Source organism: Pan paniscus, chromosome 12 (assembly GCF_029289425.2).
Source record: "Pan paniscus chromosome 12, NHGRI_mPanPan1-v2.0_pri, whole genome shotgun sequence".
Taxonomy (NCBI): domain Eukaryota; kingdom Metazoa; phylum Chordata; class Mammalia; order Primates; family Hominidae; genus Pan; species Pan paniscus.
In genome coordinates, this window is record NC_073261.2 from 57,454,039 (window position 1) to 57,478,179 (window position 24,141).

Sequence of the window (24,141 nt, forward strand, 5' to 3'; positions counted from 1 at the left end):
ATGCAAACTCCACACAGACAGTGAGTGACCTTGGCTGGAAATCGATTTTTTTCTCATCAGCATTATAATGAAACACTTTGAACTAAACAATGTTATTTGATAACCTGCTGTGTATTGATTGATTTTCAAATGTTAAACAAACCTTACAGTCCCAGGAAAATCTTCACTTATGTATTATTATTATTAATTTTATATACTGCTGTATTCAATATACTAATATTTTTTTATTTTTTTCAGGAGGAATACTGATCTGTAATTTCTTTTTTTATATTATTTTTGTCTATTTTTGGTGTCAAAGTAATATTGGTCTCATAGAATGAGTTGGGAAGTATGCTCTCCTCTTGTATTTTCCAGAATAATTCGTATAGAATTCAGATTATTTCTTCCTTAAATGTTTGGTAGAGTTCACCTGTGAAGTCACCTGGGCCTGGAGCTTCCTCTGTGGAAAGGTTTCTAACTACAAATTCAATTTCTTCATTGATATAGGGCCATTCGGGTTATTTATTTCTTCTTGAGTCATCTTTGGTGTTTGTGTCTTGCAAGAAGTTTTCAATTTCTTCTAAGTTGTTGAATTTGTGGATATAAAATTGTTTGTAATATTTCCTTGTTATTCTTTTAACAGGTATAAGATCAGTATTGATGTCCCCTTTTTAATATTGATATGAATAATGTACGTCTTCTTTTTTTTTTTCTTGAACAGTCTGGTGAGAGATTTATCAATTTGATTGATTATTTAAATAAGCCATTGGCGTTTTTCATTGATTTACTTTTGTTTTTCTATTTTCAATTTCGTTGATTCCTGCTCTTATCTTTATTACTTCTTGCTTTGTGCTTGATTTAGGTTTAATTTGATATTTATTTTCAAATTTAAGGTAGATGCCTCGATAATTTATTTAAGATCTTTTTCTAATATAAGTATTTAATGCTATAAATTTCTCTGTAAGTACTGCTTAAGCTGCATCTCATAAATATTCATATATTGTATTTTCCCTTCCATTGAATTAAAAATATTTTTTAAATTTCCCTGTGACTTCCTGTTTAGTCTATGCCTTATTTAGAAGTGATTACAAAACAATAATTAGGGATTTTTTGGATGTCATAGTTCCATTTTAATTTAATACTGCTGTTTAAATGTATAATTCCCTAATAGTTTATGAGGTTTGGTATGTTTTACTTATAATAAATATTGATAATATTATTAGATAAATTTATTGAGAGCTTACTCTATGTGAGCAATTATTCTAAATATTTTATATATGTGAACTTTTCAATGTTCATAATGATGCTTTGAGGAGGTATTTTGTTATTCTTTCTTTCCAAATGAGGTTACTGAGGCACACAGTGAGAGATAGGGAACATGGAATTCAAATCCAGGTAGGATGTTTCTGAGGCCTCAACTCTTTACCACCTCCTGTGATTGCTCCTCTCCTTCGAATCAGGTCATTTGCCCATTAAAAAAAAAAACAAAAACAACCCTGGCCAGGCACGGTGGCTCAGGCCTGCAATCCTAGCACTTTGGGAGGCCGAGGTGGGTGGATTACCTGAGGTCAGGAGTTAGAGACCAGCCAGGCTAACATGGTAAAACCCCATCTCTACTAAAAATACAAAAATTAGATGGGCGTGGTGGTGCGTGCCCGTAGTCCCAGCAACTCAGGAGGCTGAGTCAGGAGAATTGCTTCAACCCGGGAGGTAGAGGTTGTGGTGAGCTGAGATCTTGCCACTGCACTCCAACCTGGGCAACAGAGCAAGACTCTGTCTCAAAAAAAAAAAAAATCCTATGTGTCTATTTTCTTGTGGATTTATTGAAACTATTGGTAAGTTGAAGATACCCTACTCGTTGTCTCCCTCATACATTAGAAGTATTTTAATTCATTACTGTGTCATTTTCTGCCATACCCCAAGCAGGGGCTCAAAAACTACTATTGGGGAGAAAAAGACTCTGCTTTAAATAGCCTTGGGATGAGGGTTTAGTTATTTGGGAAAAGCTGATGTATAATAGATCCGACCATAAACAAAAATTAATTCCAAATTAATTTTAAAAATAAATGTAAACAATATATATGATATGAAATAATCCATAAAAAACTGGAAGAAAATATACGTAAACTTTAATCTGATTTTGGCAATGCAAAGGATTTTCTAAGCCTAAAAATATTGAAATAAATCATATGAAAAAGACATACAAGCCTAACTGCATGAAATGCAAAAGATCATTAATTGCTTTTTTTAAAAGCAAAATTTAAAAGCAGGTGTGACTTCTCCATGTTGTCCGTCTGAACCTCCATCTGCCAGCTGAGTGATGCCAGGAAAAACATGAAGCCATGTGGGAAGATGGTGGCCACATAAGAAGGAAGCTAGAATCCACAAATCATTCCTTGGAGGAGAATTACCCACCCTGAGCATCATCTGCTTTGAACTATATGTGAGTGAGAAATAGAAGTTTATTTTGTGAAAGCACTGAGACTTAGGCATTGCTTGTTGGAGTAGTTAGTGCCAATATTCTGACTAATGAAAGTCACTGTGATAGGGACACTGTGCAGTAATAAGAATGTGCAATAGAGCTTGGGCTGACGGATTGGAAAAAAGATATAAATGAGAGAGGCATTACAGAGGAAAACTGGCAGAAGAATCAAGGAAGACTTCAAGGGTAGCCCAAAGACCTAGATAAATTGTCAACAGAAATAACAATGTTCAGAAAAAAGAATAGCTTTGGGAAAGGAGTGCAACAATTTTTATTTTAGACATGGTGAGCTTGAGATAGTATATGCTGCCTGGAAAATAAGAAAAGAGTTGCAGAAGGAGAGAGCGAGAGAGAGAGCGCGAGATCATGAGTGTGCTTCAGAGAAATATTGTAAAAATAGAGGATTTAAGTTTTGTAATTTAAAAAGTAATAGTTACAATGGGTCTAAATAGGTCTAATCTTCAAGAAAGGCAACTAACCAAATCAATAGTTAGAGCAGATTTTACTGTTTGGTTTGAACAGGAGAATAGTGAGAAAAAGACATCTGTAAAGATGTCTAAGATACTTAAAGATATAAATGAAGGTATTACATATATAAGGAAGAATAAAATTAGTAAATAAAACAGGCTGAAATAAAACAGCATATTACTGTGAAAAAAAAAAAACAAATTAGAAACATTACATTACACTGGGAGCAGGTTTCACAGAAGCAATAATAAGTGCCAGAAGGCAATCTAGTAATATCTTCACAATGCTACAAAGAAAATAACTGTCAACGTATAACTACTATCCAAAAGTAAGAGGCAAATACTTATTTAAACATAGGAAAACAAGAGAACTTAACATCAATAGTCTTGCAATAAAAAATCTATTGAGATATATTCAAGCAAAAAGAAAATGGAGTATTCAAGCTATAAGAAATAATTAGCATAAGATTGATAAAGTATTTTAGTAAATTTAATTATCCGTTGACGGTACACTTAACTATTTTGAGGTTTTGTGTTTTCTTTGTTTTTTTTTGGTTTGTTTGTTTTGTTTTTGTTTTGAGACAGTCTCACTCTGTTGCCCAGCCTGAAGTGCAGTGGCGTGATCTCAGCTCACTGCAAACTCTGCCTTCCTGGTTCAAGCAATTCTCCTGCCTCAGCCTCCCAAGTAGCTGGGATTACAGGCACGCACCACTATGCCCAGCTAATTTTTGTATTTTAATACAGACAGAGTTTCACCATGTTGGTCAGGCTGGTTTCAAACTCCTGACCTCAAGTGATCTGCTGGCCTTGGCCTTCCAAAGTGCTGGGATTATAGGCATGAGCCACTGCTCCTGGCCTGTGTGATATTTTTAAAGGTGAAAATAAACCACATAATTATAACACTCTTGGGATAGAAAGCATGCTCATAAAAGTACTGAGTTTCTATGTCTTTGGGGAAGAACAAAATATAGGATGCTTTTTGGATTCGTAGGAAATATGGATAATTAAGTATATTTGTTAAAATTTCAAAGGAAGCCCTAAATAATAAAAATTTACATATTTCAAAAAGATAACAGGTAAAGACTATACAATCTTTATCAGTACAAAGAAGGCAAAAAATAAAGGAATGAATGCTAAGAAAGACAGCAATAAGTATACAATAAAATAAGACTAGAAAGAAGTCTAAATTGTATTAGTAATCACAATATAGGAAACGGATGACATTCACATATTAAAGGAGTTTTTCAGACTGTAGAATAAATAAAACTTGGTAAAATACTATAAGCTAGAGAAACATCTAAGGTAATGCCACACAGAAAAGTTAAAAATAAAATGAGCAAAGAAGTCTACTACCCAGATAGTACTAAAAAAAAGGCAAACCAAAGGCAAAAAGAAATGAACATAAATAGAGGCACAGTGGGACATATTACATAAGAATGAAAGACAGTTCTCCAGGACGATATACTGAAGATGAATTTGCATTTTCCAAAGAGCATTGCTGTGAATGTCATCAAACAAAAACTTATAAATATTACATAGAAACAGACAAAAGTACAGTCCTAAGAAAGGTTTTTAACATGACTCTAGTAGAATTAGTTAGATCTGGTAGATAAAAAATTAGGAATAATGTAGAATATTTGAAAAGTAAAATTAACAAGCTTGATCTAATGGAAATATCCATTTTAAATGTAACCAGATGATATAAAATATACATTTATTTCAAAGATTGGAGTTTTTATAGACGATGAAAGAGAAAGAGAGAGGGAAAAGAGAGGAAAAGGTGAAGAAAGAGCAAGAGAAAGGAGAAAAATCTTTACTTAAGACACTGAAAAATATTCTCAACAACTTGTGGATTGAAGAGAAGATCACAGTGGAAATTAAGAAATACTAAGAACTGATCAAAATAGTTGTGAGATGCAAATAAAAAGTACTTAGAGGTAAATATTTATTGCTGAATGCTATCCTTTAAAAATAGCAAGAGATTTAATAGAAATGGGTGGGTTTCAGCTCAAGAAGTTAGATAAATAACAACAGAATAGTTAAGAAGGAAGTGAAAATAAAGAAAAACTAATAAAGGTAGAAATCAATGAAATGAAAAACAACTAAGCAATACAGAAAATTCACAAAAATAGCCAAGATGGTTTTTAAAAATAGCAAGGCTGGAAGATTTCCTCTGCCAGATATTAAAACTTACTTATAAAGACAGTGAAATTAAGACTGGGAGGCATTGTCATTTGGATGGACAAATAGAACAATAAAATAGAGAGACAATTAATAGACTAACACATACATGGAAACTATATGACATTATAAATTAGTGAAAAAAGCCTGAATTATTCAATAATGGATGCTGGGACAACTGGATATCAAAATGAAGAAAAAAATTAGATTGCACCCTAATACTATATTCAAACATAACAGTAAAATTAAATGTAAAACGCTAGACTTTAAGAAAATGTAGGAAAATACATTAAAGACCTTGGAAGCATTTCTTAAGCAAGACTAAAAAGCACAAATTAGAGAAGCAAATATTGCTCATTTCAACAACATCAAAATGTAAATAAAACTTCTGTATAGCAAAGGACACCATAAACAAAGTTAAATGATGAGCTATATGGACTAGGAGATTATTAGAGAATTCTTATTCAGAATATGAAAAGAACTCCTACATAACAATAAAAAATGGACAAGAATTAGAAAAAGGGGAAAGGATATGAACTAGCAAATAGTTGACTCTGCACACTCCTGTGACCCAAGCAAGCTGTACACTACAGGACGATTGTGAACAGGTATGAAAACATCTGTGTCAGCACCGATTGTATCAGCAAAGCAAAGGACCATATAGAAGAGTGAATAAATGGGCATTTGGGTTGGTTCCGAGTCTTTGCTATTGTGAAAGACTGGATAGAGAAAACGTGGTACATATATACGATGGAATACTATGCAGCCATAAAAAAGGATGAGTTCATCTCCTTTGCAGGGACATGGATGAAGCTGGAAATCATCATTCTCAGCAAACTAACACAAGAACAGAAAACTAAACACCGCATGTTCTCACTCATAAGTGGGAGCTGAACAGTGAGAACACATGGACACAGGGAGGGGAACATCACACACTGGCACCTGTTGGGGAGTGGGGGGCTAGAGGAGGGATAGCATTAGGAGAAATACCTAATGTAGATGACGGGTTGATGGGTGCAACAAACAATCATGGCATGTGTATAGCTATGTAACAAACCTACACGTTCTGCACATGTATCCCAGAACTTAAAGTATGATAATAATTTTTTTAAAAAGAGTGGATAAATAAACATTAATACCTTCATTCACTGAAGTATTATTTTAAACGTTTTGGTGCTTTACCAACTAAAGAATATTGGACTTAATGTCAGAAGGCCTGAGGGAGAGTTATTTTTGCCAGAAACTATATACTAACTATATACGATCCTAGGCAAATTCCTTAACCTGTTTGGCTCTTAGTTTCCTTGTAAGAGGTTTAGATGAGACTTGAAACAGCGTTCAATCTGAATAACCCACGGAAGTTTTAGAAGTCCACATGCCTGCGCCCCTTCTCAGACCTACTACGTCAGGGTATCCAAAGGTGGGCACCGTCAGCACCAGGCCCTTCCAGGTCAGCAATTTCACTCCCTCGGCGGGGAGCTGGGAGTGAAGACAGGAATTTCATTCATAACAACGTTTACAAGCACCACTTCTCATTTTAGTTTTCACTCCTAAGTTGTGGGTAGGCCTGACAATTTCCAAGTCTATCTTTCAGTTAGGGAGCATTCTGGAAGCAGAAGCCTCCTTGCTAATGCTCCTGTCTCAGCAAGGCAAGGAGAGGCTGTATCATTTTCAGAATTAAGAGTGTGGACTCTGGAGTTAAATTGGGCTCAGATCCGAAACACTGCCTTTCGAAGCTGTGTGATCTCAGAGAGTTACTTAACTTCCCTGCACCTTGGTTTTCCTATCTGTAAAATGGAACAGGATAGAAGGTAACTTCTAGAGTTGATATGAGAATCAGATGAATCAATATATCCGAAGTGTTTGGAAAGTGTTGAAACATATTGAGTGCTCTACAAACACTAGCAACAATCATTATTAGACTATAGACCCAGAACTCCTGAGGACAGGAGGGGGACATGGTAGAGGATAGCATGTGATACTTTCATTAGCCCTAATGTCTACGGGCATTGCTGGTTTGCTTTTTTGAGTCTCTGAAGCCAGATATGAGAGAAAATTTGCAGGTGCCTTACAAAACTGTAATCCTTTCTGCAGCTACTGTCTCAGAAAGATTTAATAAAGCTGTGTGTTTTACATCCACCCCCACTGAACAGCCAGGGTAGGGAGATTCCAGTGAACTAGGTAACCCTTAACTTGCCCAGATGTCTACTTTTTGAGGACCCCATTTTTGTTTAAAGCTGCTAGTTAGAAAGTTGTTTCAGCTGTAAAACAAGGCCATTATTTATGTTATCTCTTTGTTTACTGTGGTGATTCTCAGTATTTTACAATTTTGCAATTTACTGGGTTTTTTGTTTTTGTTTTGGGATGGAATCTTGCTCTATCACCCAGGCTGGAGTGCAGTGGCATGATCTCGGCTCACTGCAACCGCTGCCTCCTGGGTTCAAGCAATTCTCCTGCCTCAGCCTCCTGAGTAGCTGGGACTACAGGCGAGCACCATCACGCCTGGCTAATTTTTTTTGTATTTTTAGTAGAGACGGGGTTTCACCATAGTAGAGACGGGGTTTCACCATGTTGTCCAGGCTGGTCTCAAACTTCTGACCTCAGGTGATCTGCCCGCCTTGGCCTCCCAAATTGCCAGGGTTACAGGCATGAGCCACTGCGCCCAGCCGAAGTTTATTGTTTTTGTTGTTGTTGTTGTTTGTTTTGTTTTTAAATTTCCCTTCCTGAGTTCATGATTATACCCTGACACTAACTAGCCATTTCTAATTGTCATGTTAAAAAAATTACACAAATTAAACTTTATTCTCTTTCTCTCTTTTTTTTTTCAATCTGAGAATTTCTTAACACTCTGCAAGATAACTAGAGGTCTCTAACTTACAGTTTTGTGCAGTTTTGGACGAAGCTTAATGTAAAAATTTGGTTAACCCTGGTAATTGGGGAGAATGCTTTCTGAGTCTTGTTCCTCATTAATTTCTGGAAATTGACACCAAATCTAAAGGGAAGAATGAAGAAAGTCCTAGGCTGTTTGTTCTCCAAGCAGGCCTCCCCAGCCACTGTCTTGGCACCCAGTCTCATATCCGTTCCCTCTGTGGAAGAATTCAGCCAGCAGAACAGTGGTGAAAAGACATTGAGTTGGGGCCCAACTCAGGCCTTAAGGAAGCACTCTTTCTTTAGGAGGAGATGTTAGAAGTTTGTCCTTGTAGAGCTATAAAATGTATGCATAGAACAAGCATCATGCAATATTTTTAAAGGGTGGAAATTAAAATGTCAAGTGCAGCATAGTACAAATAGCAGGGAATATTTACAGAGTGACCAAGTGGTGAATTTTCATTACTGACTAATGAACTTCATTGATATCAGGTATGTGGTTGGATCTCAATTCTGATAAAGGAGTTTGCTAGGGTGTGTCAGAGATATAGACATGGTCTTTTCCAAAGTGATCATTTGAAAAAGAGATATCCACATCTTCAAGCCCATATAAAGGATAGAAGCTGCACAGGGCAGCTTTACTTACTGCAGCACCTTCCTCTCCCAGGCAAAATGAAAATATTTGTGAGTATTTGTTTCTGCTTCTTGATACTCTTGTGGTGACTGCTTGCAGACAATGCTCATATCTAATATGCCATGGATTTTGGGAGTCTTAGACAGATACTGTGCATGCTTCTAAGCTTCTGTGATTGAATTAATGACATCTTTGGCAGAAATAGTGTTGAATAAGTCTGACTTTTTTTGTCCTTTTCCTGTTTTGAGATATTTACTTAAAAGAAAATACAAAAATACAAAGAAATCTCTAGATAATTTTGATTTTGAGGGTGTTTAATAATAATCCTTTATTATGAGCTTCATAGGGAATTTGGGCTATTTAAAACAACTACATTTGCTATCTAAGAGAGAAGTTGTAATTTAAAAATAATATCAGTAATAGTAACAATAGTACCTCTTATTTCTCAAATGCATACTAAGCCTTAGACTAAGCATATCACATGAATAATTTCATCTATTCATTGCAACAACCCTATGAGTTGAGTAGTATTCTCCCCATTTTACAGATAAGGAGACTGAGAGGCAGAGGAATGTGATTTTCCCAAGCCCGTAAATGTGGGATTTAGAATGTAATTTATCCATCTGAATCCCCACTTGCAGGTGCAATCATGGCAAATTTAAGCAGCCAGAGTGTCTTCAATGGCCTCTCATTATGACTAAATTCTCCCTTAGGACAAAACGTTCCTTCTATGGCCACTCCACCCCTCCATCTGATCCCAGCCTCCGTAGTTCCACATTGCAGTGCCCCATGGACAGTGGGCTATGTTCTGACCTAGAATGGAATTCGCTCCCCTAGTCTCTGTCCTTTATTCTCATTCAGCTGCTAAGGGAGAAAGCAAAATGTTAAGTACCTCTTTCTAAAGTGTTAAAGACTGTCAGCTTAAAGAGCTCCCTCTCTCAGGGCTGTCTTGATTTTCCAAATTGAGACCTAACCCTGAAGCACAAAATTATTATATAACCATGGTGTATTAACCACAGTGTTGGAAGGGAGATCATTTTGGGGCAGAGGACACTCCCCAAGCTCTCTCTAATCATACCATTAAAGTGGTTTAGTCCTTCGACTACTTGTTCAAACCACTATTTTAGACTCATTAAATAGAATATACGGGAGTATCATATGTTGCTGGAGCTGGTCTGTGGTAAGAGAAGATGTATCCCTATGGAAGGTTGAATATCAGCACACAGGTCTTTGTTAGATGCTCTACTCCCAGTCCCCAGAAGAGAAATATTAAGGGTGGGATGGAAAGGGAAGTAGGAAAGTCCCACTGACAGTTCTTAAAAATATCCCCCTTCCCCAAGACTCCTTTCATCAGCAGTTTTCAAATGACAGTGCAGTCAACTATGTACTGATGTAGTTTTCAGTGATAGTACAGTTCACTGATGTTCAGAAGAGAGGGTACAAAACCTGGGTTAGCATGTTGGAACAGACTCTTACAGAACTACAGCAAAATATCAGAACTGCTTCAATGTCAGCTCACGACCTGTGGGCCCAGCACTTGTATGATAGTATCACTAAGGCATAGGAGAATATGGGGGTTTTACTTGATGTCAGCCTCAAAAGTTAATTGTGCTCCCAAGCATTCTATTTTCATAGTTTCCCTTAGGAACCTGTCAGGTCTTTATCACCCATGATTCATTTTAAATCTGTATTACCCTCTCAGTCTTAAGGGATTAAAGTTTTTTAAAATTAATTAATTAATTAATTATTTTTTTAGAGGACACAATTTGACCACTGTTATCCAAAGCTAGTGTGAATCATACCAGAGTATTTCCATAGTGAAATGAATCCTTCACTGCTCATCTGCCCCGGGTTTCTCCTACTATCTACATGGTTATAATGCTAGAAAGAGTTGGGAATTAGGTGGCAATTGTAGAACCCTGTGTCTGGCAAATAGAATGAACTCAACAAATGCCTGTTAAATGAGCCAATGTGTGAGCCAATCAACGTGTGCATGGAAAGGGAGTGCTGACCATCTGTGGCCACTCAGTGTCTCTAGGTGTACATTTTCTGAGATATCTGTGCCTTTCCTGTCCAGTGTTTCCTCCTGTCCCACACTCAATGACTACCCTATAAAGAATGGATGTGGTGGGTCTGTTTTTCAGGTGGCATTGCTGGTGGTGCTGACCATCTTTGGGATACAATCTCATGGATACGAGGTGAGTTGGTTCCTTATGGACTTTATCTCTTAGAGATGTTGGGAGAGGAAAGGGAAAGTACAAGAGAGCCTGAAGACAGTAGAGAGGCCATATGCCTTATTTGGGATGGAATCTCAGAAATAACCAATAATGGAAATAATGAGCTTGGCTATTCCTCTCCAACCACAATACCTTTGCAAATGTAAGCCATTGCTTTAAAATGTGGTCAGTCTCATTTCTCTTGTGATATCACTGCTTCTCCCATATATAATATAGTAAACTCTAAGGAAAAGCTTTGCCTTCTTATGGCATCATAAGGTTTTGGACTGGGACCCCAGTGGACAGTTTTAGTTTTTAATCCCTTGTTCATAGCAGGCAGCTGCTTTATTTTGTTGGAAGAGTTGCCTTTCAAATATATAAGATTTATGGAAAAACATTTTGTCTTTCTTTTCAATCTAGGTTTTTAACATCATCAGCCCAAGCAACAATGGTGGCAATGTTCAGGAGACAGTGACAATTGATAATGAAAAAAGTACCGCCATCGTTAACATCCATGCAGGATCATGCTCTTCTACCACAATTTTTGACTATAAACATGTAAGCAGCAAATGAATTTTCATATTAATCAGGACTAGTTTGCTAAAGAGCAGAGGGATCTATATATATATGGGGCATATATACTTGAATTCTTAGACTTAACCTTGCAATTCTTTAAGAATTCCTCACTTTCACTTTTCTCTTTAAATAATCAAGCAATTGGTTAAAAAAACAAAACCATTTTGAAGAAAAACATATGACAGGAAACATATGCATTTGCTTGACCTTTTCAGGTAGAAATTGGAAGAGTGATGCTATTATCCTACTACAGGCTCAGAAAGTGCAAAGAAGAGTAACCAAAGTCCAAAGCAAAGCCTGGCACGCAGACACTCAAACTCATTTGTTGAGTGAATAAATGAATGAATAGGGCTTCTAACACAGAACATCATGCAGAAAAAGAACAATTGGTCAGGCACAGTGGCTCATGCCTGTAATCCCAGCACTTTGGGAGTCTGAGGCGGGAGGATCTCTTGAGCCCAGGAGTTGGAGACTGGCCTGGGCAACATGGCAAAATCCGATCTCTACCAAAAATACAAAAATTAGCTGGGTGTGGTGGTGCGGGCCTGTGGCCCCACCTACTTGGGAGGCTGAGGTAGGAGGATTGCTGGAGCCCAGGAAGTCAAGGCTGCAGTGAGCTGAGACTGCACCACTGCACTCCAGCCTGGGTGACAGAACGAGATCCTGTCTCAAAAAAATAAATAAATAAAAAATTAAAAAATATAAAATAATAAAAAGAACAATCACAAAGCAATCACAACATAGCAGAAATCCAGAGCAACTATACACATTTAATTATGTACATAGGGTAGGCAAAAAATCATACTTTTTCTGTAAGAAAGAAAGTCTGCTAACTAAAAGCACTAAACTATTTTCAAGTGTTAGATACTGGCATTAACAATAAGTCACAGAAACCTGCTCAGAAAACGTATCCTTCATCAGTTATTTATTCATTTGTTTTCCATTTCTTCCACCAACGAATTATGAACCTGCTTCTACCTAGGTTCCAAGCTATGCACTATGGATGTAAGTAGGTTCCTGCTCATCTCACTAGACTTTTGAACATGCTTTTCTGTCCCTTTTCTTCTAGAAATGTCTTCACGTTCCTCTTTCCCATTGGTGTTGGCAGTTCAATCACACATTTGAAAGTATAGAGTCATTAGAAAATGTGGTTTCAAAGGAAGTGGCACTGAAATTGTTTTTAAGCAACTGTCATGGAAATCCCAAAACTGTCTTTAAAAAAAAATGGAGAAGTGAGGATTTGCTTTAAGCTTCTTCCATTATCACCAGGCTCAGCCTCTGTCTATTTTTTGAATTTTAGGAACTGACAATTTGTGAGAATTGAAAAATAGGAACCAGAAAGATTTCTATTAGATACAGCTTTCTAGGGTATATCATTATTTGGAACTCTGTAGAGACAATTTTCACTCCAGGTGAAGACTCAGTGGCCTTAGGTCCCATCTGGCCCCAGGGTCTTCACCCTCCATTGCTCTTTCAATCCCACCTTATTGCAACCCATCCCTCTCCAGCCAGCTTGGGTTTGAGATGGAGAAGGGATGGGGAAAACTGGAGAGGAAGAAAAGATGGCAAATGAGGGGAGGATAGATGAGACGTGTATGAGCGTGCATGAGTGTGGGTAAGGGTATGCTTATGAGAGCTCCTAAAGCAGCACTGTCTAACAGAACTTTCTGCAGCGGTGGAAGTGTTCTAGATTTGAATTTCCAATAGGGAAGCCCCCAGCCCCCTGTGGTTATTGAGTACTCAAAATTTGTAACAGAAGTGCATTTTAAATTTTACCGAATTTGAATTTAAATTTAGATAGCGGCATATAGCTAATAACTATCATATTGGACAGCACAGTTTTTTTTTTTTTTTTTTGACGGAGTCTCGCTCTGTCACCCAGGCTGGAGTCCAGTGGTGCGATCTTGGCTCACTGCAAGCTCCACCTCCCGGGTTCATGCCATTCTCCTGCCTCAGCCTCCCGAGTAGCTGGGACTACAGGTGCCCACCACCACGCCCGGCTAAATTTTTTGTATTTTTAGTAGAGACGGGGTTTCACCATGTTAGCCAGGATGGTGTCGATCTCCTGACCTTGTGATCTGCCTGCCTCGGCCTCCCAAAGTGCTGGGATTACAGGCGTGAGCCACTGCACCTGGCCAGGACAGCACAGTTCTAAAAAGTATTCTATTTACCCCAAACTGGGGAGGAAGCAGAATAAAATTAATGGAAAGAAGCCAGATGCAGTAGCTTACACCTCTAATCTCAGCACTTTGGGAGCTCAAGGTGGGTGGATCACTTGAGATCAGGAGTTTGAGACCAGCCTGGCTAATATGGTGAAACTCCATCTCTACTAAACATAAAAAATTAGCTGTTTGTGGTGGTGCACACCTGTAGTCCCAGCTACTCTGGAAGCTGAGGCAAGAGAGTTGCTTGAACCAGGGAGGTGGAGGCTTCAGTGAGCTGAGATTGCACCACTGCACTCCAGCCTGGGCAACAGAGTGAGAGTCTGTCTCAAAAAAAAATAATAATGGTAATAATAATAATGAAATAATGGAAAGAGACAGAGAAGTGCTTCTTCTCAATCTTTCAAACCTCAAACTGCAGACCCTGGTTCCATGACATGAAAAGCAGAATATAGTCATGGGTTTGCACAGTTTCCAAGGGGTAGAAATGACAAGTGAAAAAATGAAAATGTTATGTAAAATAAGTCAAGTGGATAAAGTTGATTGCAGATTGGAGAGCAATCCCACCATATATTCACTGTGCATGTTCAAGTCTTTCTTCCGAGGTTCAGGCATCATCTTCACCAAGTTCAGATTCAGGGAACTAGGGAGGAACAGTAACTGTACTCTTGCTGCCTCAGGGCTACATTGCATCCAGGGTGCTCTCCCGAAGAGCCTGCTTTATCCTGAAGATGGACCATCAGAACATCCCTCCTCTGAACAATCTCCAACGGTACATCTATGAGAAACAGGTAATTCTGGGGCACTCTTGAGTATTCTCTGTTCTTAAGCCAGGCAATACTGGTATTTATGGAGAAATGAAGAGTGTGAGGGAGAAGATCATACTATCATGCCTTACCATAAATATGATACTCAACTTATTAAAGTTATTAAAGTGTTTTTACTTTTATTTTATTATTTTTTAAGAGCAGGAGCAAATCTTAGCTTGATTTCCACAATATAGTCCTAAATACAAGAATTTATAATAAATTCCAGTGACATTATAGCAAGGACTGATCAGCTTCTCTTCTCAGAGCAGGGCTATGAGAAATGGTGACTGGAACAGTAATAAGAGAAGTTCTAATATTCAATGACCCAAAGATGCAAAGAAATAATACAGTTGAGTGAACATATACAAACAGTGCACTGCGGCTAGAGACCCAAGGTTTAAGTCTCCCTCCACAACTTCTTATAGGTGCTACCTTTGACATGGGACTTACTTTCTTTGGGCTTCATTGCCACCAGAGGTAAAATAACACTGGTAATAACTAATGAGGCTACTTCACAGATACAGTGTTCAAAAAGAGATGATGTCTTGAGATCCCTAAGTTCTTTCTGTTTAATAATCTGAAAGAGAAAAATTGTCACAATTTAGAATAAGGTACACCAATTTTTGTCAATTTATTTTATGTTGTTCTTTTCTGTTATACCGATCTAGGCTCTGGACAACATGTTCTCCAACAAATACACCTGGGTCAAGTACAACCCTCTGGAGTCTCTGATCAAAGACGTGGATTGGTTCCTGCTTGGGTCACCCATTGAGAAACTCTGCAAACATATCCCCTTGTATAAGGGGGAAGTGGTTGAAAACACACGTGAGTACCAATAAGTCATTCACTCACCAAATATTTTCTGAAAGCTACTATGTGCCAGGTGCTCTGTTGGGTGCCAAGTGAAATGCAAATAAATGGGAACAGTACTCAGTTCAGTTTGCTTTGGGAATTAATTACATGCCATGTGTGTAAATTGTGCTAAATTTTAGGAATACAGAAATGAATTAAACATCTCCAGGGAACACATAGTCTAGTGAAGAAGCTGACAAGTGAAAAGAGAGGATGGAGTAAAGGATTTCTGGGTGCCAATGAAAAACTACTCGATTCTTGTATACTTTCATATGTAAGAATTTCAAGTAGCAAAAAGTCATCTGGGCCCTTAGAATAGCATCTTTTGAAGATAATAAGAAGGAAGTCACTAAGAAATGCTCTCAGGATCTAGAATAGAATTGGTATAGGAAAGAGGAGGCCAAGTGGACTTACAGACAGGGAGTAAAAACCCTGATTCATCTGGGTAACATATGCCACTGCAGATATTACTGTCATTTTTATACAAAGTTTCTAAACGTGGCAGAGCAACCAGAGTGAAAGAGGTCGGGCCAACTGATGATGAACACAACAAAGGAAATTTCTCAGAGTACTGGAAGGTAGATAAAGAAGAGTTTATGTTTAGTATATATCTACTGCCCAGAAAAACATTTTAAGTACTCATTCATAAAGTAAATAAAGGCACATAGGTATGCCATTGACACAGAATGGCATAATATCACTGGGATTGAGCCAACCAGCACTTCCAAAAGTTGTCAGTTTTATTTAAGCTAATGTATTATTATTCTAATAATTCCAATAATATATTTTTTAATGCTCTTTCTCTGAAAAATTTTCCTTTTTCCAGATAATGTCGGTGCTGGAGGCTGTGCAAAGGCTGGGCTCCTGGGCATCTTGGGAATTTCAATCTGTGCAGACATTCATGTTTAGGATGATTAGCCCTCTTGTTTTATCTTTTCAAAGAAATACATCCTTGGTTTACACTGAAAAGTCAAATTAAATTCTTTCCCAATGCCCCAACTAATTTTGAGATTCAGTCAGAAAATATAAATGCTGTATTTATAGATTTTTTGGTGTTTGTTGTTTTTTGTAAGCAGCAAAGGGAATCCAAGCAATGTCTTTGTCACTATATAGAAGAAAAAAAATTGCCAGAATTTTAAATAAGGTGCATAATGTGTGAAAATTCCCAGATAATACCACTGGGTCACATGTGGACTAGTCAGCTGGGGTCGAATTTCCATTTCTTCGTCTGCCCTCTGGACCAGCTTCTCATCTAACCATCCAAATATATGGGAGCAACCTGGGTAGAGAAGAGGCTCACATGGTGGTGGCCTTGACCTGGCCAGGGGAGGGACATAGCGTATGCTTATCAAACAAGTTGAATGCTCAGGTGAAGGCTTTTAGGGCCATTCATATGAGTTAAAATGTCCTTTAACTCACCAAAGCAGTAGACTCAACCTGAATAAACATTATAATAATATGTGTTGCCCTGGAGTGAGAAGGGAGAAAGGGAGAGAGGAAGGAGCACCTAACATCCAGGAAAAGATGCACCATACTGAAGATCATAACAGGAGTGAAAGACTAGAAATGCCAAGTCAATACATAGCAGAAAAGCAACTTTAATATTTCAAATAAATTGCACATTGCGTACAAATCTCAGATCGTGAAGCTGGGTCACACGTGAACGTTCGGCTGAATGCAAATTCAGAGCAAAGAGGAATTACTTTAACAACAATTTATTCTCTTGCCGTAGACCTCTGGGATCCTAGCTGCAGAGGACCCCCGGCCTCCGCGTTTGAGCTGACATGAGACTCTCACTAGAGACTAGATGGAGAAAGGGCTTCAGCAGGCACGGAGCTGGAAGCTTTGTCTGTGAGACAGCTCCGCGGGAGCACTCATCCCCCAGGGCTCTCTGTCTCCCTCTGAGAGGCTCTGGCCCCATATAACCACCAGAATGGGAGAAGAAGGGCTTACCCGTGGGATTAGGGCACATCTGTCCCGCAGGCCCACCTGCCTGCCAGTCCCTCCCAGGATTCCTGCCTGGCCACCCCACAGGAGTGTGTACACAGTGCAGCCTCAGCTGCTCAGCTTTGCTCCACTTGAGTGCATTCCGGCAGCGTGGGAGCTGTTTGAATCCCCCAGTGCACACAGATCCCAACCCCAAGGGTCCAGGGGAGGGAGCTGTGAGCAGATCCGGACGTCCCAGGGCTGTGGCTCCGGAGTGCGGAACTGGGCCCAGTGCTTCAGCAGAAGAGGAGCCCATACTCTCAGAAAACTCTCAGAGAGGGGTGAGTCGCACAGGTTCCTGGGCTGGTGTGGAACCTAGGCGTGCCTCCCTCCACAGAGCTGGTCCAGTAAGTGTGGGGCCTGTCTCCCTGCTGGACCTCTGCCTGAAGGAGCCCAACGACCTGGAACACCTAACAACAACAGAAAGTCACGGCCACAGTGCCAGTGATCAGGGGTCCCTCCCCCCAAGACCGAGGAGGAGACCTGGTGAGGGGTCACCCCTCTCCCCCTTGCACCACAGAGCACGGCTTCAAAGGCCCGGATACACAAAGGAGCCAGGTGGCAGAATATTAGTCTAGCTATCTCCCATTGCTCTCACGCGCCATCTACTGGATTTCATCCCAAACTACAACACGAAAAACTGCTAATTTTCCTGCCTGCCAGGCCGAGGACTAGAATTCAACAGACTGTTTAGAGCTTTAGCCCTCTGAAAACTTCCAGAAATGAAGCCAACTGACTATATTCAGTTTACACCAGAGTTAAAGGAACACCAACCCTCCCAGATGAGAAAGAATCAGTGCAAGAACTGTAGCAATTTAAAAAACCAGAGCGTCCCCTTACCTCCAAATGAGCCCACTAGCTCCACAGCAATTGTTCTTAACCAATCTGAAATGACGAGCATGGAATTCAGAATCTGAATGTCAATGAAGCTTATAGATATCCAGGAGAAAGTTGAAATGCAATCCAAGGAAACCAAGCAATCCAGTGAAATGGTTTAAGTGCTGAAAGATAAAATAGCAATTTTACAAAAGACCCAAACTGAGCTTATTGAGTTCAAAAAAGAATTTCATAATACAATCAGAAGTATTAATAGCAGAATAGACCAAGCTGAGGAAAGAATCCCAGAGCTTGACCCCTGGTTCTTTGAATCAACTTAGACAAAAATAAAGAAAAAAGAGTTTTAAGAAATGAACACAATCTCCCAGAAATATGAGATTATGTAAAGAGACCAAATCTATGACTCATTGCCATCCCTGAGAGAGAAGGAGAGAGAATAAGCAACTTGGAAAATATATTTGGGGACATAGCCCACAAAAATTTCCCTAATCTCTCTAGAGAGGTTGACATGTAAATTCAAGAAATACAGAAGACCTTGGCCAGATAATATACAAGATGACCATCCCCAAGGCACATAGTCATCAGATTCACCATGGTCAATGCAAAAGAAAAAAATCTTAAAGACAGCTACGGAGAAGGGTCGAGTCACATGCAGAAGGACTCTCATTAGGCTGGCAGTGGACCTCTCAGCAGAAACCTGACAAGCCAGAAGAGATGCAGGGAGAGGGGTCTATTTTTGTCATCCTTAAAGAAAAAAAATTCCAACCAAGAGTCTCATACACTGCCAAACTAAGCTTCCTAAGTGAAGGAGAAATAAAAACCTTCTCAGACAAGCAAATGCTGAAGGAATTCAACTAGACCAGCCTAATAAGAGGTCCTAAGGGAGTGCTGAATATGGACTCAAAAGAATAACACCTGCTACCACAAACACTCACTTAAGCACACAGCCCACAGACACTATAGGCAATTTCACAGTAAGTCTACATAACAACACAATGACAGGATCAACATCTCACACATCAATACTAACCCCGAGTGTAAAGGGGCTAAATGCCCCACGTAAAAGACATAGAGTGTCAAGCTTGATAAAAATACAAGACCCAATCATCCACTATTTTCAAGAGCTCTATGTTACGTGTAATGACACCCACAGACTCAAAGTAAAGAGTTGGAGAAAGATTTATCACGCAATATCAGAAAACAAAAAAGAGCAGGAGTCACTAGTTTTATATCAAACAAAACAGACTTTAAACCCTTAATAATTAAGAAAGACAAAGAAGGGTATTGCCTGGACCACAGAAGGCTTATTGGAAAAAAGGAAGGGTATTACATAATGACAAAGGGTACAATCCAACAAGAAGTTTTAACTATTCTAAATATATACACACCCAACATTGGAGCACCCAGATTTATAAAACAAGTACTTCTTGATCTACAAGAAGACTTAGACAGCCACACAATAATAGTGGGGATTTTCACATCCTACTTACAGATCATTGAGACAGAAAACTAACAAAAGAACTCTGGACTTAAACTTGTTACTTGACCAATTGGACCTAATAGATATCCACAGAAAACTTCACCCAACAAAGACAGAATATACATTCTTCTTATCTACACATGGAACACATTCCAAGATCAATCACATGCTAGGTAAGAAAGCAAGTATCAATAAATTAAAAAAAATTGAAATCATACAAACCTTAATATCAGACCACAATGTAATTAAAAAGAAATCAATATCAAGAAGATCTCCCAAAACTACATAAATACATGAAAATTAAACAACTTACTCCTGAATAACTCTTGCATGAACATCAAAATTCAGGAAGAAATAAAAAATTATTTGAAATTACTAAAAATAGAGACATACCTTACCAAAATCTCTGGGGTACAGCTAAAGCAGTGTTAAGGGGAAAGTTTATAGCACTAAATGCCTTAATCAAGAAGTTAGGAAGATCTCAAATTAGCAGTCTAACTTTGCACCTAAAAGAACTAGACAGAAAAGAACAAACCAACCCCAAAGCTAGCAGAATAAAAGAAGTCACTAAAGTTAGAGAAGAACGGAATGAAATTGAGATGCAAAATCCATACAAAAGATCAAATGAAACCAGTAGTTGTTTCTTTGAAAGAATAAATAAAATTGATAGACCCACCTAGCTAGATGAACAAAAAAGAAAGAGAAGATCCAAATAAACACAATCAGAAATGACAAAGGTGATGTTACAATTGATCCACAGAAATACTTGTCCTCAGAGACTGCTATGAACGTACACAAATTAGAAAATCTAGAGGAAATGGATAAATTCCTGAAAGCAAAAAGTCTCCCAAGATTGAATAGATGTGAAAATTCTCAACAAAATATTAACAAACCAAATCCAGCAACACATCAAAAAGTTAATATATCATGATCAAGTAGGCATCATTCCAGGAATGCAAGCCTGCTTCAACATAGGCAAATCAATAAATATGATTCGCCACATAAACAGAATTGAAAGCAAAACCTACATAGTCATCTCAATAGAGGCAGAAAAAGCTATCAATAAAAATTCAACATCTATCAAAGGAACATACCTCAAAATAATAAGAACCATCTATGACAAATCCACATCCAACATCATACTGAATGGGCAAAAGCTTTAGCCATTCCTCTTAAGAACAGGAAGAAGGCAAGGATACCTACTCTCACCACTCCTATTCAAGGTAGTACTGTAAATACTAGTCAGAGAAATTAGGCAAGAGAAAGAAATAAAAAGCATCCAAATAGGAAAAGAAGTCAAACTATCTCTCTTTGCTGATGATATATTTGTATACCAAGAAAACCCTAAAGACTCTGTCAAAAGACTCCTAAAACTGATGAATCATTTTAGTAAAGTTTCAGGATACAAAATCCATATACAAAAAGTGGTAGCATTTCTATATACCAACAGTGTCCAGGCTGAGAGTAAAATCAAGAACACAAACTCACTTAAATAGCCACAAAGAAAATGATATATCTAGGAATACAGCTTTCACTAATGAGGTGAAAGATCTTTACAAAGCTTAAAGAAATCATAGGTGACACAAACAAATGGAAAAAAATCCATGACCATGGATTGGAAAAATTAATATTGTTAAAATGGCCATACTGCCCAAAGCAATATACAGATTCAATGCTATTCTTATAAAACTGCCAATGTAATTCTTCACAGAATTAGAAAAAAACTATTCTAAAATTCATATGGAACAAAAAAGAGCCCAAACAGCCAAAGCAATCCTAAGCAAACAAAACAAAACAAATGAACAAACAAAAAACAAAGCTGAAGACATCACACTACCAGACTTCAAACTACACTACAAAGCTACAGTAACCAAAACAGCATGGTACTGGTACAAAAACAGACACATAGACCAATGGAACAGGTTACAGAACCCAGAAATTAAGCCACACACCTACAACCATCTGATCTCCAACAAGGCTGACAAAAACAAGCAATGGGGTAAGGATTCCCTATTCAATAAATGGTGCTGGGATAACTGGCTAGGCATATGCAGAAGATTGAAGCTGGAACCTACCTCTCACCATATACAAAAATTAACTCAAAATGGATCAAAGACCTCAAACTGTAAAAATCCTAGAAGATAACCTAGGAAATACAACATTAACCTTGGCAACATTAGCCTTGGTAAAGAAGTTGGATCTAATTAAAGAGTTCCTGTGCAGCAAATGAAACTATTAACACAGTAAACAGACAACCTACAGAATAAGAGAAGATATTCTCAAACTATGGATCTGACGAAGGCAAAATATCTGTCCAGAACCTATAGAGACCTTAAACAAATCAACAAGTGACAAACAAATAACACCATTAAAAATAGGCAAAGGAGATTAACTGATACTTCTTAAAAGTGGCCAACAAACATATGAAAAATTAGCATCACTAATAATCAGAGAAATACCAATAAAACCACTAAGAGATACCATCTCACACCAGTCAGAATGGCTATTATCAAAAAGTAAAAAAATCCACAGGTGTTGGTGAGGCTGTGGAGAAAGAGGAACACTTATACACTGTTGGTGGGAATGTAAATTAGTTCAGCCCCTGGAAATCAGTCTGGAGATTTCTCAAAGAACTTAAAACACAGATACCATTTGACCCAGCAATTTCATTACTGAGTATATACTCAATGCAAAATAAATCATTCTACCAAAAAGACACATGCACTCATATGTTCATTGCTGCATTATATACAATAATAAAGATAAAAATCAACCCAGCTGCCCATCAATGGTAGATTGGATAAAGAAAATGTGGTACATATATACCACGGAATACTACACAGCCATGAAAAGGAATGAAATCATGTCCTTTGCAGCAGCATGGATGAAGTTGGAGGCCATAATCCTAAGCAAATTAATGCAGGAAGAGAAAACCAGATACTACGTGTTCTCACTTATAAGGGGGAGCTAAACATTGAGTACACGTGGACATAAACATGGGAACAATAGACACTGCAGACTATTAGAGGAAGGAGGGAGAGAGGAAGGTTCAGGTTGTAAAATTACCTATCTGGTACTATGCTCAGTACCTGGGTGATGGGATGTGTATACTTAACATCAACATCACACAGTATTCCCATGTAAGAAACCCGCATGTATACTCCCTGCACATAAAATAAACACTGATTTTTTTTTAAATGCAACAACAAATAGGTTTTTCCAATTCTCCTTATCAATTGTCACTTTGGAAACTCAAATACAGTTGAAAACTAGCCAGGAAAGTTTTGGGGTTTCTCTGATTGTTTCGTAAAAGGAGTTTAATAACATTTAAAAAATAATTTCTATGTGCCATTTACTACTTTTATTTCTAAAACTGTACATCTACTTCTTAACAGTCATCAATGTACTCAGCACTGGAACAGGTATGCTGGGGGAAGAGGCCCAAGGCAAAGCTACCATAGCTGCCAAAGTTATTTTCTTGTTGGGGAAATAAGCATTAGTATGAAAACATTTGATAACAACAGTAATGAATGCACAATAAAGTGCCAAATGAATGGTAGAGTGTCTGAGCTGGGGCTTTGGTGTTTGCAAGTGATGCAAACCAAATCAAATTTGCTGAGGCCAAGGGGGAATTTACTGTCTCATATAACTAACCATGGAAGAAAAGAGATACTCTGGTCTTGAGTAGTGGAACTAGATGCTTGAAGGTGACCACACACTCTCTTTCCATGTCTCAACTCTCCTCTCTACATTCAACCTCAGTATCTTACACTGGGTTTCTCCATGAGGATAGAGTCAATACCACTGTCAACTACACTATAGTCAACCGCTATTGGTCCTCATCTTCCCACCTTGATCATCAGAGAGAAAAGGACTCCTTTTAGTTCTAATTTCAAATTACTTTTAATTTTAAAAGTATGTGATCCTAATTGGCTCATGTGGGGCACAATCCTGTGGCCAGCATTAGGGATAGGAAGTTGGGGTGCAGGAAGGGGTGTTATGACTGGTAAACTCCTTTGGAATCTACTGCTTAGAGATGTGTTATCCTCATTAATTTTTATAGCATTGCTCCTATTTTTAGCATTTGCTCTCTAACTCTCCTCTTTGCTGTTGTCATGCTGAATACATGTTAGGAGCAGCCAGTGGAGGATAACAGGCACACCCTAAAAGGAATGTGTCTAAATGGAAGCTACGATGCAGCTGGGGCTTTGGTTATATTTTTTCCATAATTAGCCCCCTCTTAAAGGCTGAAAAAAGTAGACATTGACTCCGTTAATTTACTGGATGCTCAAGCCAGAGACCCTCTCTGGGCCATCAGGGAGAAGGAGCAAACCTGGACCGAATACCACAAAGAACCTAGGATGCTGGAAGAGTTGGTCAGGCTACAAAAGCTGGCTTGAGCTGAGTTATGCCTCCCTGCCCAGAGTCTAGTGGGTTCTGGCAGTGCTCTCTCCTCATAGTGGCCCAGCTGAGAACTGATGGTATCCTCCAATGCACAATCAGGCTGGAATGGCCCTGGGGATCCACAATGGGGACTTAGAGGCAAGTTAGTTTGATAGGGAAAAGGCAGAGTTCTAGGTCATCTGTGCCCTGTCTAATTTATGTTCAAGCC

The 24,141-nt window shown here is 38.4% G+C and overlaps 2 protein-coding genes across 2 annotated transcripts in view; one reads left to right on the forward strand and one right to left on the reverse strand.

The window, feature by feature from the left end:
* GKN1 (gastrokine-1) overlaps positions 1 to 24,141 on the reverse strand; it is a 44,258-nt gene that overhangs the window by 19,434 nt on the left and 683 nt on the right. The window lies entirely within an intron of this gene.
* GKN2 (gastrokine 2) lies at positions 8,618 to 16,271 on the forward strand. The gene is made up of 6 exons (XM_057301370.1): positions 8,618 to 8,661; positions 10,756 to 10,809; positions 11,248 to 11,385; positions 14,246 to 14,356; positions 15,043 to 15,199; positions 16,053 to 16,271. Exons 1-6 carry the CDS (start codon positions 8,650 to 8,652, stop codon positions 16,133 to 16,135), a joined length of 555 nt encoding a protein of 184 aa, XP_057157353.1. The 5' UTR covers positions 8,618 to 8,649; the 3' UTR covers positions 16,136 to 16,271.